Here is an 18,834-nt window from a genome sequence, read left to right on the forward strand (position 1 = left end):
TTTGCATTTTTCGAAACTATCAGTTACCCAAGCAATATTTAATAAATTTATTATTCGAATTGTAAAATTTAACTCAATTTAAAAATTGAATTGCTTATCAAACTATCCATAAATAACTCTTTAAATCCTTAAATTAGGAGACATCGAAGGATTATTTTTTTTAGATATAATGGAATCTCAAACTCTCACACACCTAGATACACTCATTTAAGCAACCATATTGGTACGGCTTGTGGATCAACTCTACAACCTTAAAGATAATATGAGCACTCTTAACCAATAGACCAAATGTTGGGGTTTAAATATTAAAGGATGATATTACAACATTAACAATCACTAAAATCAAGAAGCGAAGAAAAAGGGATGAATACCGAGATTCCTTAATAATTGCTTGCAAAAAAAAAATTTAAATCTTAACAGTAAAGTTCTTTGCAAAAAAATTTCAATTCAGATAATATATCCCAAAACAAGATCAACAATGAGATTCCCTACAAATAAGTTTTTTTTCCGGGTTTGGTTTCATTTCATTATTTTTCAGCCTTTATTCTTTTTTCAAACTGTTTATTCTAACAGATTTGATAAAAATACCATTAAAAAAAAGTAACGGGGATGATATGGAATATTTTTAATGAGATTAATTTATTTCTTATGTAACTCAATAAGATAATTACATGTGAAAAATAATAAAATAAATAAATCATACATGAAATTTAAAAAAATTACTCTTAATTTAAAGAAAATAAACGTAATTATCTAAAAAAAGTTTCAAATTGAATGTATGTTTGTTTATTGAGAGATTTCAAAAAGATAATGAATAAATCAAACCGTTTGTTTAAAAACAAAACTTGATGGCTAAAAACTGTTCAAAAATACAATCATGACCATTTTGACAAAACATGTAAACGTTAGTGGCCATATTTGTTATTAAGCCTACCATAAACAATAACTCTTGGACTTCTTAATATATTATCAAATCTGGTTAAGATCAGGTATATCATTTATATTTAGGGTTTAGGATTTAAAGAAAAAAAATATTATAGTTGAGCTTAGGTTAAATTTCACTATATCTGGGTAGATAAGAAAACAAACCTCTTTACTCCGCCCTATTAAAAGTGTTACCATCAGACACGAGTATGTTATTCGGATTACAATGTCAGTGTCAAATATGAGAATGCATCTTGAAACAGATATTGTTGAAATTGATGTTGATAATAGCAATAGAATGATCGCAAAAATAAGGAAAAATAAAAGCACACAAATTTTACGTGAAAACCCTCTCGAGAAAAAACCACGGACAGAGAAGAATAAATTTACTAATATTAAAAACTATTGATACAAGAGGAGTTTCGACTACATCTATTTAAAGATTGAAAAATATTATTCTAATCAATGTCAAATAGAAGTAGTTTCGGCCCTCGGCCTTAAATCCTACACATATCCCCTAGCTTTACCATTTTTATTATTTCTTTAATAAGGATTCGAATCACACAACTCTAATAAGTATATTTTTTTTTAAAGTTTTTCTATGTATTTAGAGGGTCCTAAAAGGATTATGTCTTCATAAGGGTGTCCAAGACAAGAGTGCTTCAAAAAAAGTAGAGTCAAGAGTAATATAGATTTACAAGACCTTCATGGAAAAGTTTCCAGCAAAGAATCTGAAAATCAGGTACAAATCTTTACTACATATGGATGATCATATCCCTATATCTATGTCCGAATAAAAGACAGTAAAACATAGCTTCAACATTTTCAGAGAATCTAATTTATATCAAAATGTTTGAGATACATAGGTATGAAGCAAAATCTGCACAAATGGTGTTACTACATTGTATTGTATTGTATAATCTTTTTCTTCATGGAAATATGTACAGGTTAAATAATCAGGAAGAATCAGCAGCCAAAAAATATTTAGTCTCGGTTAATGAACATGTGAGTACTCACATAGACTGATGAGAAGAAGAGGTCATGGAGTTGTCGTCGTCATGCCCCTTGGATTCTAAAAGCATCACTACAACTTCACGCATAGACGGTCGATCGAGTGGGGACAAGTTAGTGCATAGTAAAGCAATTTTCAAGACAGTTAGCATGTGATCGACGATGCTTTTATTGTTAAGGTTTAAGCGGTCGTCAAGTATCCCGGAAGTCAATGAGTGGTCACGAACATAATGTCTCACGTGCGTGACGAGATCACCTCCTTGATCCAATGGCTGTACGGGAGTCTTTCCAGTTAACAACTCCAAAAGAACAACCCCGTAGCTATAGATGTCGCATTTTTCGGTTACCTTCATAGTGTATGCATATTCTGTCATAAACAATGGATATATTTGTCAATAATTTAAAACAATAAAATATTGATAGGACAAATAGATGGAAGGCCGAAGAACTTACCAGGGGCAATGTAGCCGTATGATCCAGCAACCACCGACATGGACTTAGATTGGGGCATGTCAATCACTTTTGCCAAACCGAAATCACCAACATGTGCTTCAAAATTTTCATCAAGCAAGATATTATTGGACTTGATATCACGGTGAACAATTTTCGGTTTGCAGTCATGATGTAAATAAGCAAGACCTTCGGCAGCTCCTAGGGCGATTGTGAACCGCGTAGGCCATTCTAAGCTACAAGAGCCCCTACCATGAATCAATTCACCCAAACTACCATTTTCCATGTACTCATAAAGAAGCAGATTGGAACCTTGGTGATAACAAAAACCGTAAAGCTTTACAATATTTCGATGCCTAATCTTCCCTAGTGTTAGAATTTCAGCCCGGAAACTGTTCTCGATGTTGTTTCCCTCAGCATTTGAAGCAAGCCTTTTAACAGCAATCGTTTGTCCAGAATTCATAACGGCTTTATAAACTGTTCCACAAGCTCCCCGTCCAATAATATAACTCTCATGAAAGTTATTCGTAGCCTCGATTAGATCTTGAAAAGTAAACCCTTCCTTCGGATGAAAGTAAATATCTGAAACCGGAGATGAAGATGATATCTCTTTTTCTTGCGACGGTGCAATGATTTCAGGTGGACGTCTAATTTGATATATAAGGATTATAATGAGAACAATGGAAACACCACCTACAACACCTGAAATTATGGTTATCATTCTTCCTCGTGAATCATTATTCACAGGTAGCGCCGAAGGAGAAGACGAATCGCCATTGCAATCTTGAAGGGGCCTACCACAAAGCCCTTCATTTTCTACAAAGCTGCTTGCAGGCATGTTCTGGAACAACGGGATAGCAGGTAAAGGTCCACTTAAGTTATTGTACGAGAAGTTGCATCCCAATAAACTCGATAGGTGCTCAAACATGCTGGGGATTACGCCACTCAAATTATTATTATCGAGCAGGAGAAATTCCAGTAAATTAAGATTACCAAGCTCCGGTGGTATATTTCCGGTAAGGTGGTTATTGCTGAGGTTCATTGCAATCTGCAAGCTCGAAAGGGAACCTAACTCTTGAGGTATCTCACCAGAAAATAAGTTGCCACCCATTTGCAGCTCGGTCAAACGCGATAGGTTCCCCAAAGCTGCAGGTATATCTCCAGAGAACTTATTCTCTGAAAGTTTCAGAATCTCGAGCTGAGTAAGGGTCCCGAACTCGCTTGGTAAAGTATCCACAAAGCTGTTATGGCTGAGATCAAGTCGCTGAAGCATTTTGCAGTTAACTATCTCACGAGGAATCCGTCCAGAAAGCAAATTAGACGAGACATTAAAAGTCACAAGTTCGGACAAATTGCCGATTTCCTTAGGCAGATCGGAATTAAATTGATTCTCTGCAATATGAAGCCTTTGTAGCTTTTGGCAATTTCCGATCTCTGATGGAACTGGTCCAGTGAAGTTGTTCTGCCCCAATTCGATAGCCGAAAGATTCACCAATTTGCATAATTCAGAAGGAAAGCTACCATTGAGCCGGTTTCCAACCAGACGAAGTTGTACTAACGTCTTGCAGTTCTTAATCCCAGTCGGGATATCTCCAAGCAGATTATTAGCTCCAAGGTTTAATAAAATAAGGTTAGCACGTCGACAAAGATAAAGAGGTATTTTTCCTGTCAGATGGTTGTCCGAAAAATCAACCACCCAAAGTGGGCTGTATACTCCGAGCAGCTTTGGAATGGTACCGCTAAGAAAATTGTCAAAAAGCTGCAACTGAACCATTTGAGTCAAATATTGAAAACCATAAGGAATGGGACCTGTGAGATAATTGATCGAAAGGTCAAGCTTCGTCAAGTACCTCAAGCTATTAAGCTCATTTGGTATGACACCGGTAAGATGATTCTCGAATAGGTGCAATAAGCGTAGACCCTTTATCTTCCTGAACTCAGTTGGGATCTCACCCGTCAAATAATTCTCTGAGAAATCAATTTCGGTTGCAAGAGATAAATTCCCTATCTCTCTCGGAATGCTTCCATTTAACTCATTCCTATAGAGGTACAACTTTTTCAGAAACTTGAGGTTCCCGATCTCTGCAGGTATCTGCCCCACAAGAGCATTTGAATACAATGCAAGTGTCTCGAGGCTTGTACAGTTTCCAAGCTCCTTTGGAATAAATCCCGACAACTCATTCTCCCATAAAACCAGATCAGTCATACTTCCAAGCATTCCAAGTTCTTTAGGCAGTTCTCCTCCGATATGGTTTTGGGCAAGACCAAGCATTTGCAAGCTTTGACATCCACTTATTTCAGCAGGAAGGCTACCGGAAAATGCATTCTGCCCTGCTCGAAATATTCTCAACTTCCGGAGATTCCCGATAGAGCGAGGCAATGGCCCAGTCAAGTTATTTGTGTATGCCACAAACTCCTCGAGGGAGGACAAATTCCCGAGCTCCTCTGGAAAGGAACCAGAGATTTTATTATTGCATATATTCAAACTGCTCAAATAAGACAGCCTACCCAATTCACCGGGAATTGGACCGCTGAATTGGTTATTGTTCAAATAAAGAAAGACCAAAAACGAACAATTTCCTATCTCCTTGGGAATACTTCCGCTGAACCGATTGTAAGACAGATCAAGAAACTTCAAGTGGGTCAACCCACCAATACTGGGGTCCACGGTTCCAGAAAGGTTCATTTTACTCAAATCAACAGACCAAACCACTGGCTTGTAGTATGAAGAACAACTGACACCCGTCCATCCACAAGGTGTCTCATCAGTGGACTTCCAGTTCCAAAGATAGTTGTACTCATCACGAAAACCATTCTTAAGCTCCAGTAGCAACTGTCCCTCAGAATTTAACCCGTCGGTTATTGTAACCAGTAGAGCAAAAACCGGTAAAAACCTCCAAAATCCAATTTCCAAAAGCCTACTTGATTCAAAATTCTTCAACATTTTAGTAAATGCCATAGTCTGTACCCTGCAAAACCGCAATTACTGCAATTACAACCCTAAAGAACAACATAAACACCCATAGCACCCACCAAAAGGATAACATTTGTACCCATTGGATAAACTTTATACTTTGACCACATTGGAAAGGATCTACAAACAGGTTATCAACAAAGTATGCCAACTTCCCAACACGCAAGAACGAAAGAAAAAACATAGTTTTAGGCAATGGACCAAACCCCTAATCGAGAATGGATCTGAAAGAGAAACATGAACTTTTCAAAAACACATTCATCCATTTTCTAATCATTCCATCAAAACAAACCACCAACTTCAACTTTAGAAATCAAATAACTCTGCTAATACTATCATATCAATTCACAAATTTCAACCAGCTATATAAGGAATCGGTATAACGGATTAGAAACCAGTTGAAAACCCACCAAAAATCAACCCAAATTTAAAGATTAAAAACAAAGAGAAGCTGGAAAAGGGGTGAAACATGAAACATAAAAAGCATAGCTATTCGGTCAATCGATCCTGCAGTACCTTGTAATCGAACTATGAGATAAACAAAAGCAGCAACTCCACAAATTTCACTGCAATTCCCTGATGAACACAAAGTGAAAACCACTGCATTTAGTACTAATACAAACAACAAAACTTAAAAGCAACTCCACAAATTAACTAAATGTAAAAAGATACAAAACAAGATGGTAAAAAATTAATTTCTCATCCTTCACCTAATTTTTCCATTATATAGAGAGATCCATAACACAGCAAACATGCAAAGATTAAACACAGTTCTGCAACATTGCAATACTCACATTCAATTTTTTTGGCACACAAATGAAACATTCTTTTATCAGTCAAAAGCAGAATTTTTCTGGGTGTATGTTCAAAATCCGTCAAAAGGCAGCATAGTATATTCCCATCCAATATAAAATGAAAAAAAAAAAAACTTTACAGTAAACCCCACATACACATTTCTCCATCAAACTTTGAAAGAAATCTGATATTTCCCAAGACAAAAAACGAATCTCATGGACAAAATAAAATTTTCAATCTTAAGCATATAACCACCATCAAAAAATATATATTCTGGCATGTAAAAGAACATGAAAAAACAGCTAACAGTACTTTTCTGGGATTGAACTTTTTTCCCTCGAAACATCAACTTCAAGCTTTAACAATGACAGCAAACAAAAACCCACCATTCACAACCATTGCAAAACCATGGGTGAGACCCATTAAAGCATTTAACGGAAGAAAAAGAAAAAAGGTTACTTTTCAGAACTTACTTTATTTCTATAAGACACCAAAGCAAACCACCTTTGCTTCTGCTTCTTTGGCATCTGGATTTGGCAGCAATGGTTGATCCATTAAGCAACCAAAAGAACCTCAAAGAAATGGATTTAGCAATGTAGAAATTGGAATAACAAAATAAAATAAAATAAAAAATCAAATTGGGAGGGTTATTCCATCAAGCACCAAAACAAAAAAAATTATGTCAACTTTTTCAAAGAGGTAAGAAAAAATCTCAGGAAATTTGGGGTTTTATTGGAATTAATTGTGACAATTTTGATCTTACAAGGTAGCTACTGCAAAGTATATATATATATATATATATATATAAGAGCTTATTTAAAGTACATGAATATTTAAGTACAGGTAAGCAAATCTTTTCTTTTTCTTTTGTGGGTAATTTATTTATGATTATCATATCAATGTCTTAAAAACCAATTTTATTTAGGATAATTATCTTGTAGTTGGTGAAAATTTTTAAGGAGAAATTATTACATTAAAATTTGGTTTTTTTAATATTTTAATCAATAATTTCAGAAACTTTCATCACATATTCTTTTCTTTTAACAATATCTCTTTTTGACACAATAAATAAAACTACTCGTAGCCTCTTTCAACCCATAAATAGAATCTAATAAAATATTAATTTCATTAATTTAATCTATTTATTTTTTAAAATAATATTTATTTTAAATAAAAATAATTAATACATTTATCTCAAAAGGTAATTTTGTTTCGAAAGTGAATTTTAATTCTGATTACATGGGAAATTTTATTGCTATTATTCTTTAATAGTATAAGGTTAATTTAATCTCTCCCCTTCTTAAAAGTAAAATTTTAAATTATTATATTTTTAAAATAATATATTATAAAAAATCTGTAAAAATATTTTTTTAATAATATTATTATAGACTCTGATCATATATCTTCTCTTTTACTATAATATCTAGAACTATCCGTAATTCCTTTCTAATCCATAAATAAAAAAATAATATGTTTCAGTGCGCTTAAATCTACGTATCTTTATTGACAATAATAATTATATCAATCGAGCTAATATTCAACTGATAATAACAGATTAAGTCTTAACTCAATTAATAATATTATTACGTACTTAAAATTTGGGTAGACAAGCATAAAATGATGACTAAGATGTGGGACCTACACTTTTTAGTCTCTAATGATGTGAAGTAAAATGTATATATTATGTAGCAGACAAAAGGGATCTACATGGATCGAACCGGACCGGGCCCACGAAATGGGGTGAGATAGCGGCTTAAGCTGTCTAACCACTTTGCTTTATGTTACATCTTGAAAGCTGAATGTCTGGTAACTAATCATGCAATCTTGAAAGCTGAGTTTCATACCTAAAATTTATATATATATGAATTACAATAATATGAATAATTTATGTTATATAAATTTTAAAAATATTTATGTATCTTATTTCATCAAAACTCTCTCCGAGACAGTGCTCAGATCGTTACGATTTTTGTGCAGGTCAAAATTTACCCGACAAGGAATTTCGCTACTTTAGAATTGTTATAGTTACAACCAATGTTCACGGGGCTCCGATCGTCGACTCCCCTGTCATCAAGTCACCAACATCCTTGACCTTCCAACATTAGGCAGACGCAGCCCCCATACATGGTCTTACGACTTTACAGAGATCTGTGTTTGTAGAAAACAATCACCCGAGCCTGGTCACTGCGACCCCTTTATGAGGAGGTACTCTTGCTCTCGAAGTTACGCTGCTATTTTGTCAAATTACATAAAGACAACGGCGACATCAATTACTTGCACTTCAAAATCGTAGGAACAAAAAGATCATCATGCATATTAAGAACACTAAGGATTTTCTTGACCGCTAAAAGAGAATATAAATTCTTTTTATATGAAGAATAATATTAGAGGGTTATCTAGAAATCAAATTTAGGATTTATATTAATTAAATATTTAAATGTAAATCTTTTATCGATTCATTTATGATCCAATTAATTTTTTATAAGATTTTGCTTTAAAAAAAAAAGAAAGAAAAACAACTATTGGGGTAGGCTCATCTCCACTCTTATCATACACAATTCATGTATGAATTTTAGTTTAGTAGGTAAAAATTGACCATATTGGTCTTTGTAATATGAGAATAAGAAGAAAAATTGCAATTTCCAAGATTTGTTGGGCAGAGAGATGATTCAGCCTTCATTCTTGATTTTTATACCATTTTTTATTCAAAATTTTGGAAAAAAGTTGTCTACTTCCTTAAGAAACTTGGTTTTGGGACTTTTACATTTCTTAAGGAACAAATAAAGCACAGAAATTGGGTGATTTGGGTTGAAATAGTTTGGATTTTAAGATATTTGGATTTAGGATTTATATCTTTTCAATTTCAAGATTATTTCTTAATATATATGGTAATTTTCATTTACATGTCTTATAGTTTAATTCATGAAATTTAAATAAATTTGATGTCAAGTTACGGGGTATTTTAGATATACTGATCCTATTACAAGAATGATGTTTGGATAGGATTTTGATCCAGGCTGATAGTCTGGAGATAGTTCAAGCGATCCAAGACAATACTTTGACAAACTCGAACTCAACTATAGTCAGGTAAATTCAATAGATGCAACAGAATAAGGAGTATTGGGTGATAAGATATGTTCCTAAGGAAATTAATCATGTTGCTAGTTTGATTATCAAATTGTCATATGCTAATATGGAAGGGGTCGACACCCCTATGAAATTACTTAAAATTCTCGATAGTAACAAAGCTAGTGATACTTTTAATCTTATTAATCAAATTTAAATCTCTACAATCTTTATTGAAAAAAAAAACTCATAATGTCAATATTCCTTAACTTCAATCTCTATCTTAAATGGTTGTTTTGAAGCACTAATATAGAAACATATATGATAAGAACATATAATTTATTAAGCTTAGAAGTAAAAAATAAGAAACCAAGTTTTGTTAGCATAGGTCTCTTAATGACATCTTACAAATAAATTACTTCGATGCTCATTAGAGAGCATCTTTTCGAATGCTTGTGTGAGAGTTTTCTTTGTAGCTTCTAATCTTATTTGATTTGTATAATGGTACTTGTATATTCAGGTATTCTTTAGAGCGTAACCGTTGATTGTGGGATGTTTGGGGTGAGTAATTGTAATAATTGAGGTTCATTATCGAAATTGCAATTATCCAATGTTGTAAGGATAAATTGAGCTTTAGACAATAAGTAATTTAGATCGATTGCTAAATAAAATCATTCATTAAAGCTCTATAGAGTAAGATTGTTGAATCCGAATTGCATTAACGAATATTACGTGTTAATCATTTTATTTGCTTCGCTTGCTTTCGAACCTGTTAATTATACTTGCTTGTTCCAATTTGTGTTGCAACATAAAATAAAACAATTGATCGAACCAAATACTATTTCCAATTAAATGTGGTTTTGTTTTTTTTTAACATTAATCTCATTATAAATTCTTATCATATATGTTCTTTTTGATACAATGCCTAAAACTACTCATAACCCCTCCCCAACCCTTAAATAAAGAGATAGTGCATTTCAGCACACTCAAACCCACGTCATTCTACATTGATAACAATACCTACGCCAATTAAATTAAAACTCAATCGACAGATGTGATCCATCTACATAAAAACACATAGAAAATGTTTTTATATAATGCATAAAATTACTTATAGTCCCTCCTGATCAACTCTTAAATAAAATGATAATATGCTTTAAAATACTCAAACCTATATCTTTCCGCACTGATAACAATATCAATATTAATTAAATTAAAACCCAATGTACAGATGTTATCCATCGGTTGAATGTGTGGAGAAAGTTTTGATTTAATATATCTCATGTACATATTTTCTTCCTCTAATTTTGTGCATATAATATTTTATTTAGTACTTTGGATCTGAAGAGGTTGATTATTGGTCAACACGCCATATTTTCTTTAATCTTAAAATTTACAAATATTTATGTATCATCACCTAATCTACGAATCGGAGCTGGCATATGCTAATGTGTTATTATTCCCTTTGGTTGACTACACCTTTTTTTTTTTAAAACAACAAAATTACAGTTAATTAAACTAAAATAAAAAAATTTCTGTAAATAAATACAACCCTTTTTTCCCATCAAAAGTTATTTTGGCTACATTCTTCGGGAGCTTCTGTATATGTCTGATTAACGTCAAGTTAGAGGACCTCGAATTATATTCATGTATAGCTTTCCTTGCAATATTGACAACCCATTTAAAATACCCCATAGCTCAGCATCAAAGACTGGGCATTTCCTAACCGTCGGTTAAAATTACCAAGAATCTATTCCCCCTACAGTAGCATATCCCAATTTTACCTTAACCGAACCATTAGTTATTCGCACCCAACCACCCATCTAGTTGTACTCGCCCCTCATAACTTGTCTCACAATAGAGTTCACCTTGCGAAAAGACGCATACTAGTTAACCCAACTATACGAACCTTTGATAATTTCTTTCGCATTCCATGGCATTCCTTGAAAAATAAGAAAATTCTTGTTTTTCTAAATACGCCATGTGACTAGATCAAACAAAACTGACAAATCCTAGGCAATTTTGCAAATTAGACGAAATATTTTTTTATGAATTAGTTATTTGATTTAATGTTTGTAATGATAAATATATTTGAAAGCCCCTTTATTATGGGATTTGATTAAATTAATTTCTCTATTATTAAATAAATTAATTTAGTTCCTGTACTATTGAAAAGAACCAAATAAGACTAAATTGGAATATACTCAACATTTTCTGTATAAAAATTTCATTTAATGTTTCACAAAGTTAATATTTTTAAAACTTTTATGGTTCTGTAAATGAAATCTCTTGTTTAAAATTGAATTGTAATTGAAAAAAAAAATTTCAAAACTTTTTTTATACAACAAATGCTAAATTTGTTACAAGACTTATACAATTCATATTATTAATAATATAGTGATTAAATTGGTCCATTTGATAATAATGGGACTAACTTGATTCAATTCCTATAATACAATGACCTCCCAAGTACTTTAACCGACTTAAGATTAAGGTTGATGACTTGACTTAAGTAGAGGTGTTCATGGAATGGGTTCGAGCCCCTGTATGGTATCGATACAATACATAGTTATCCAAGCTTAGTCCAACAAAAGTATAAATCTCAAATTTTGTCCAAACCCACTAATATGTGTAAACGGTTAATCCTATCTCGTATAGGCCCATTCATACTATTTTTTTATATTTAAAAATTTAATAAATATTTAATAGTTATATATAATATAATTTGATATTTTTCCTTTATTAAAATTTTAAATATATTTTTTAATAATAACATTGTATTAAAATATATGAAATTTTCAATAAATTACATTATATGTATAAAAAATATTAGAAATTTGAAAATCAATCCAAGTGGGATAATTTTTTTTGCACAAATCCATTTTTTAGGTGTATATTTTTACCTAAACTTTTAGAAATTGTGATTTTAGTCACCGAATAAAAAAAACCCCACTTGCTGCTGCCAACTAATAATTAAGCCGGAAGAAGCAGGCTGGAATTGTTATCTATAAAAGAAAAAAAAAGAGCATTTAAAACAACATTGAATTTAGATCGGGATAAATTTCAAAATTATATATGAATTATGGTTTAATGTATATTTTTGTACATAAAATTTTCATTTAATCAAATTTTTATAAATTATCGATATAATATCATTTTATGTTTATATATTGCAGATGTAAATAATTATATTTATTCAATATAGAAATAAATTGATGTATTTATTCATTCAAATATATATGATTGAATCGCAATTAAAGTTTCATGTATACATTTTAACCACGATCAAAGTTTTAACAGTATAATCACACTAAATCAAAATTAAAATATCAAATTACACATTAAATCAAAATTTATGTATAATTTTAAAATTTGTGACATTTATATTTTCTCTATTTCTTTTATTCTCTCAAATAAAGAAAAGCATGTCAAGTTGTCTATTTGGGGCTATCTCTTCATGGGAACTCTATGAAACAAGTAAAAGTGGGTATGGCTAGTGGGCTAACTCTAGAATATGCTAGATGGGGATAACTTCTTTTATTAATTTGGGCCAAAGGGTTACCTAAATTTTGGGTTATTTCATTTGAATTTGTTAAAGTTTTATATTATATTAGTTATTATTATAAATTTAATGTAACTAAATAATATGGATTCTTTTTTACGCAAAGCTTAAAACTACTCGTAGCTCCTCTTCAATCCATAAATAGAAGGATGATGTGCTTCAACCACTCAAACCCGCATCTTCCTATATTGATAATAATGCCCAGATCAATCAAGCTAAGACTCAATCGACTACCTTTTTAATATTCTATTTTATTTACTTTTGTTATCAAATATAAAAAAAAAAGCTTGTCAAGTTGTCTATTTGGGTTATCTCTTCATGGGAACTTTATGAAACAAAAGATCTTATGTAACCTCCAAAAACAAAAATTGATCTACAATAACTTCTTTGGCTTTCAAATTTTGGGTTATTTAAACTGAAATAAAATTTGAATAGAACTCGAACTTGGGCCATCAAGATTTTAGACCCTCAACATTAATATTATTAGTTAAGGTAATAATATTGAAAACGAGCCATGAAGCTGCGTTTTAAGCCTAATCCTGACCTAATAAAAAGGTCAAAAGAGTGCTAATCTTAATTTTTTCTATCGGTTTTAGTCTTTAAATCCAAATGACCTAATCCAAAATAAGCATATTTAAAATTGACTTAAATCAGAAATGATTCAAAAAAATTAAATTCCGGATTAATCCGATCTAAATTGACCCTAGCCAACAGGAGTTGAGTTCTTGTTAGGACGTATTGTTATGGAGGAGCATAGTTGTTATGGGAGTACTATTATGAATAGTGGTGAAGCTAGAAAAAATTTTTAGGGACTGGAATTAAATTATAATTTTTAACGGTTTATATCTTTATATTTTTTAAAAAATTAAATCAAAATTTTATAATTTTTAGAGGAGATCAATTTACAATTTTTTTATTTTAAGGGTCCCTAACAACCCCTTAACTACCCCTGATTACAAATTAACAAAAAAATCACAGCTTCAACAGCCTCCATTGCCGTCAAAGGCCCTGAATATAAACCCCAAGGCCCAAATCACCGCAAGCCATAGTGACCAAACTGCCAGTGAACATCAGTTAGCCACCGCTCCTTTGGAACCCCGTCAAATTCATTTGTTTAAAAAAATGTCTTTCTTTTTAAAAAAAAGGAGGAAAATAAAAACAAACAAAATTAAAAAAAATGCTTCTAAAAATAAATCTAACAATTAAGCATTTAGATGCCAGACAGATTCAATATATAAATTTGTTCTAAATTCGTTGATTTCATTGATGGAGTTGAATGTACAAAGTTTTTAAAATATTAGCTTCTTCGTTAATCTTTATACAAGTTGGATTTGTAACTCCATTTTTAAATGTTTCTAATTTTCCGATGTTTAGAATTACCAAAATTTGCCATTTTTATTTTTGATTGTAACTTTTTGGAAAAAAATAGTGCTCCTATTGATAAAATAAACCATTCCGGTGCTAGTATCGATATCTAATCCATTCGTAAATTTAAATGTAACTCTTTCTATCTTGCCACCGTTTCGTCCTATTGATAAAAAATTGAAATAGGCATCTGCAACATGTTTGAGTGTTAAATTTCAAACCCAATGGTCTTCCACGTGTAAGTTCAAGGTTTGAATCTTTGGTGTCAAAACACAATTTCCTTTCCCTAATTCAACAAAAAAAAATTAAAAATTAAAATACTTTAATGAAATAATGAATTTATTTAAAATTACAAAAAATTATAAGGATTATATTGTAATAACCTTCCAGTTCTATCGCTAGAACTTCCGAATCATTAAACAGTAATAATTAGATCCTTGATAAAATTACTAACTGTTTCAAACCATAATGTTTTGTAAGCTTACTTTTAATTTCTTCCAACATCCTATGATAATAGATTAAGAAATTTCATTTATTTGTCAAAAATGTTTTGAGAAAAAAATAGTTCATTTTAATATGAAATTTATGTGTTTATTATGATCATGGAAACAAATTTATAAAGTAAAATCATGCGGTATTGCCTTACTAAATTCATGCTCTCTACATTATTTCTCAATAAATATGTTTCTTTTTCATGTATATCCCATTTTTTTTCATTTAGTTATTGAATTTATTAAAAATAAATATAAATATATGCTCTCTACATTATTTCTCAACAAATATATTTCTTTTCTGGCATTCCATCATTTAATTCTTGAATTTGTTAAAATGCATGATAATAATATGTCAAAGCACAAATAAAGTTGTTGGTGGGTTGCTGTCAATTTTTTAAAATAATAGCTTGTTTTTTAGTGGTATTAAAAATAGTGATTTCGGAATCTCATTTTTTATATTTGAGCCCGTAAATACGAGGATAGTATAGAGGTTAATTAAAGTTTGGTGCCTTAATTTTGACAATTGAATAGTTAATTAAGGTACAATAATTAAATTGTAAAAGTTGTAAAAAAATAATTATTATGAGTTTTTAATTAATTGAAGGATCAATTGAGAAATTAGACCATTTACAGCCAAACGATGGTGGAGATTAGTTGTAACCCACCAAATTGGTTAATAAGGTTTATGTTTAATTAATTAAAGATTAATTAAAAATAGTAGTGTTTTATGTTCAAATTTCGGCGTGTGTAGGCTATACTCATTTTATATAAAAACAAAAAATTATAAAAAAAATATCGAATTTTAAGTATAGTGTAGTTTATTATTTGGGTCGGGTTAGCTCACTTTTTGGATTTAATATTTTTATTCAAATCCTCTTAAATATCGTATGAGTTTTTGGGCTTGAAAAAGTAAAAAAAAAATTTAATCGGACGTATTCTTTATTAGATTTAAAAAATGTAATTAAATAATTAATCAAAAAATAAACTAATATTACTAATAATATTTTAATAAAATTATCATCAAATTCAACAATATAATAATACTCGTCAATCACACTGAATTTTAAATTGAACTAATATCTCTATAATATTAACTAAAGATTGGATTATATGTTTGAGCTCAAAAATCTACTCAAAGTATGAGAAAGTTTAGACAAAAATACGATATTTTTCAATTTATCAACGTACTTTTCGAATTATACTCAAATGGTGCCTATAAACACGTGTAAAACCTACATAACACTAATTCCAAATATACACCAAACGCTCCCTTATTCGATCTTAATATCAATCAAACCAATGTACCACAATTTGTCATCATTTCAACAAATTAAACATACCAATTATACTATCATACTTACAAGCCATTCAATGCCATCACATATACGAATTCACTTTCATTTCGTCATTCGAATGGCACATATTTGACTGAATAACCTTGGTTAAATCAGTTTTAATGTCCATTCCTAATTATTTGATGCAAGTTCCCATGATTCCAACTAGCATTTGTAAATAGATTGAGCAGCGTTTTAGGGATTTCATTTGGGGGTACTTATTCGGGTAATTAGAGGAAGATAGCTCTTGTTTAATAGGAAGAAGTCTATCAGTCAATTATTAATGGAGGGCTCAGAAATTAGACGGTTGAAACAACAAAGTTAAAGCATTCAATTATAATATTGCTTAAATCGAATTGAACCAATTGATCGAATTGGTTGGATCAGGAATCGATTAGTATATCAGTCTGAAGAGAGCGATTAAATCGTTTGAATTGCGAACCATTTTGAACTGTTATTAAATAGTAAACCGTAGCCTAATTTAAGGTGTATGAAATTGATAAATTGAGCAATCAAAAGAAAACCACAACAATTTTTATGTTCTTATATTTTAAAAGATTTTCATTATTGGTAAAGGAAATGGATGAAGAAAAAGAAGTTGATGAATGAAAAGCAATAAGATAAATAAAATAAAAAAAACTTATGGGATTTTACATTTATTTAAAAAATGCTATCTGGCAAGTGGACAATTGTCAAATAGTCAAATTTTGATTAGATATTTAGTTTTCTGACGTTTACGTGACGATTCTCTTAATAATTCTGCCAACACGATCATTTTCGACCATGTCTTCCAATCTTAGCAAATTCTTTTTGTTTGCTCTCATCAATATTAGCCTCATCAACCTTCAAAGCATCATCTTCGTAATTTTAATTTCTTCCGATATCCCATTATAATAGGTTATTAATTTGATTTATTTATCAAAAATGTTTTGGAAAAGTAGTTCAATTTAGTATGAAATTTACATGATTATGAAAATCAATTTATACCACTCGCATTTATCGACTTTCAAACTCCATGAGAACGTCGACTAATCGCTGAAAGGGAAGAGGCTCCGTCGAGAGTGATGCCAAGGTCAACACTGCATCAAAATCCGACGAGAAGCCAGCCATAACAACTTCCACCTTTTCGGCTTCTGGCACCGCCGATCTAGAAGCTGCAAGTAATGCACAAATATTTTCTATTTTCGCAACATACTCTTTTACAGTTAAATCACCCTTCTTTGTAGAGTGAAGATCATGTTTAATACGGGAAACTTTTGCACTAGTTGAAGCAGCGTAAAGACGATTCGCAGTGCTCCATACTTCGCATGCAGATTTAGCAGATGTAAAGCATGATAAAAGAGATGAACTAATTGTAGAATGGAGCCCAGAGGCTAACAGCTTATCCTGTTGATTAAACACATACACATCTAGATTTGGAGTGAGTGCACCTTTTGGAGATGCGACGAACTTAGGTGGAGCAGACAACGTGCCCTCCAAGAATCCTTGTAGCTCATATCCCTCTATTATCAATTGGATATGTTGCTGCCATTGGACAAAATTTCCTTCCTCTAGCTTCACCGCGTCATGGCGAGGGAAGGATTGAACCAAGCATGCACTGGAAAATGATGGACTAGTATGATCAGCAAAGGTAGAATCGACTAATGGTGCCATAATGCGAAAGCGGAAGCACGTACCAAGACTAGGCGACTGATACCATGTTAGATACTGTGTAAAATGTGTATGAACAGTAAGATAAACTATAGTGTAATTCTTTAATCAATATTTCATTATCTCTTGAATGAACATATTAATGAAGTTTATATACTCATATGAGAATAACTGCTCCTAACCAACTACTTAACAGATTTGATAACAGGCTAACAATCTTAACAATCTTTATACTATTGTTTAACATTCCCTTAATAATTCTGCCAGCACGATCATATTCAACCATGTCTTCCAATCTTAGCAAATTTCTTTTGTTTGCTCTCATCAACATTAGCCTCATCAACCTTCAAAGCATCATCTTCGTAATTTTAATTTCTTCCAATATCCCATTATAATAGGTTATGAATTCGATTTATTTATCAAAAATGCTTTGGAAAAGTAGTTCAATTTAGTTTGAAATTTGCATGATTATGAAAATCAATTTATAAAGTAAAATCATGCAATATTGCCTTATTAGATTCATGCTCTCTACATTATTTATCAATAAATATGTGTAAGAGCCCATTTTTGCCCGGGGCCCAATATGACCCAAACAAAACCCAAACTAATTAACAGCCCATTTTACAACTGACCCAACAGGCCCAAAAAAATTAAAAAAACCTTAGCCCACAAAACTTAAAAAATTTTTAGCTAAAGGGAACCCTATTGCAGCCGCCGCCCTTAGGCCTGCTCTTGGCTGTCGCACGCCAGCCGCCTCCACGCGCATCGCATGCCTCTGACACCTGCAGAGAGAAATGAATGCAAAGCAATAGAAGAATCCAGCAAAATAAAGAGCAAAAAAACAAAAAGATGAAAATCAACGGTTGTAATATGGCTATAAAAGCCAAAAATATTCTCGTTGTACATTTTTTTACGAACATTGAAAATAAAAAAGCAAAAAAGAAACTTCAAAAGGTTGAGCCGTGTGTTTCCTCTTCGTTATCTTTTTCTTTCATTTTTTTTATTTATTACAAGTATATTTTAAAACATTTATAAGTAAAAGAAAAACAAAAGAAAAAGAAAATCTCACCTGCGCCGCGCCGGAGGAGGAGAGACCGAACAGTTTCTCTTTGTTTTTTTCGGGTTTGGGTTCACCTTTCTCGAGATTCGAAGTTGAATCCATGCTCTAGAGGCCATTGGGTTCAAAAAGGGACCAGAAAGGCTCGATTT

The 18,834-nt window shown here is 31.6% G+C and overlaps 1 protein-coding gene across 3 annotated transcripts; it reads right to left on the bottom strand.

Moving 5' to 3' along the window:
• Positions 1–1,596: 1,596 nt before the first annotated feature.
• LOC107927799 (probable leucine-rich repeat receptor-like protein kinase At2g33170) lies at positions 1,597–6,937 on the bottom strand. Of its 3 annotated transcripts, XM_041088103.1 has the most exons (5): positions 6,628–6,926; positions 5,876–5,935; positions 2,389–5,354; positions 1,968–2,302; positions 1,597–1,901 (listed from the first exon to the last, which is right to left on the bottom strand). In XM_041088103.1, the coding sequence occupies exons 3-5, from the start codon at positions 5,342–5,344 to the stop codon at positions 1,881–1,883; spliced, it is 3,312 nt and encodes a 1,103-aa protein (XP_040944037.1). In that variant the 5' UTR covers positions 5,345–5,354; positions 5,876–5,935; positions 6,628–6,926; the 3' UTR covers positions 1,597–1,880. The 3 variants fall into 3 exon arrangements, with proteins under 3 accessions (XP_040944037.1, XP_016714403.2, XP_040944036.1); XM_016858914.2 differs by having other exon boundaries at positions 1,597–2,302; positions 6,628–6,937; XM_041088102.1 differs by lacking the exon at positions 6,628–6,926 and adding an exon at positions 6,154–6,409 and having other exon boundaries at positions 1,597–2,302.
• Positions 6,938–18,834: the final 11,897 nt, after the last annotated feature.

This window comes from Gossypium hirsutum, chromosome D02, assembly GCF_007990345.1.
Source record: "Gossypium hirsutum isolate 1008001.06 chromosome D02, Gossypium_hirsutum_v2.1, whole genome shotgun sequence".
NCBI lineage: Eukaryota > Viridiplantae > Streptophyta > Magnoliopsida > Malvales > Malvaceae > Gossypium > Gossypium hirsutum.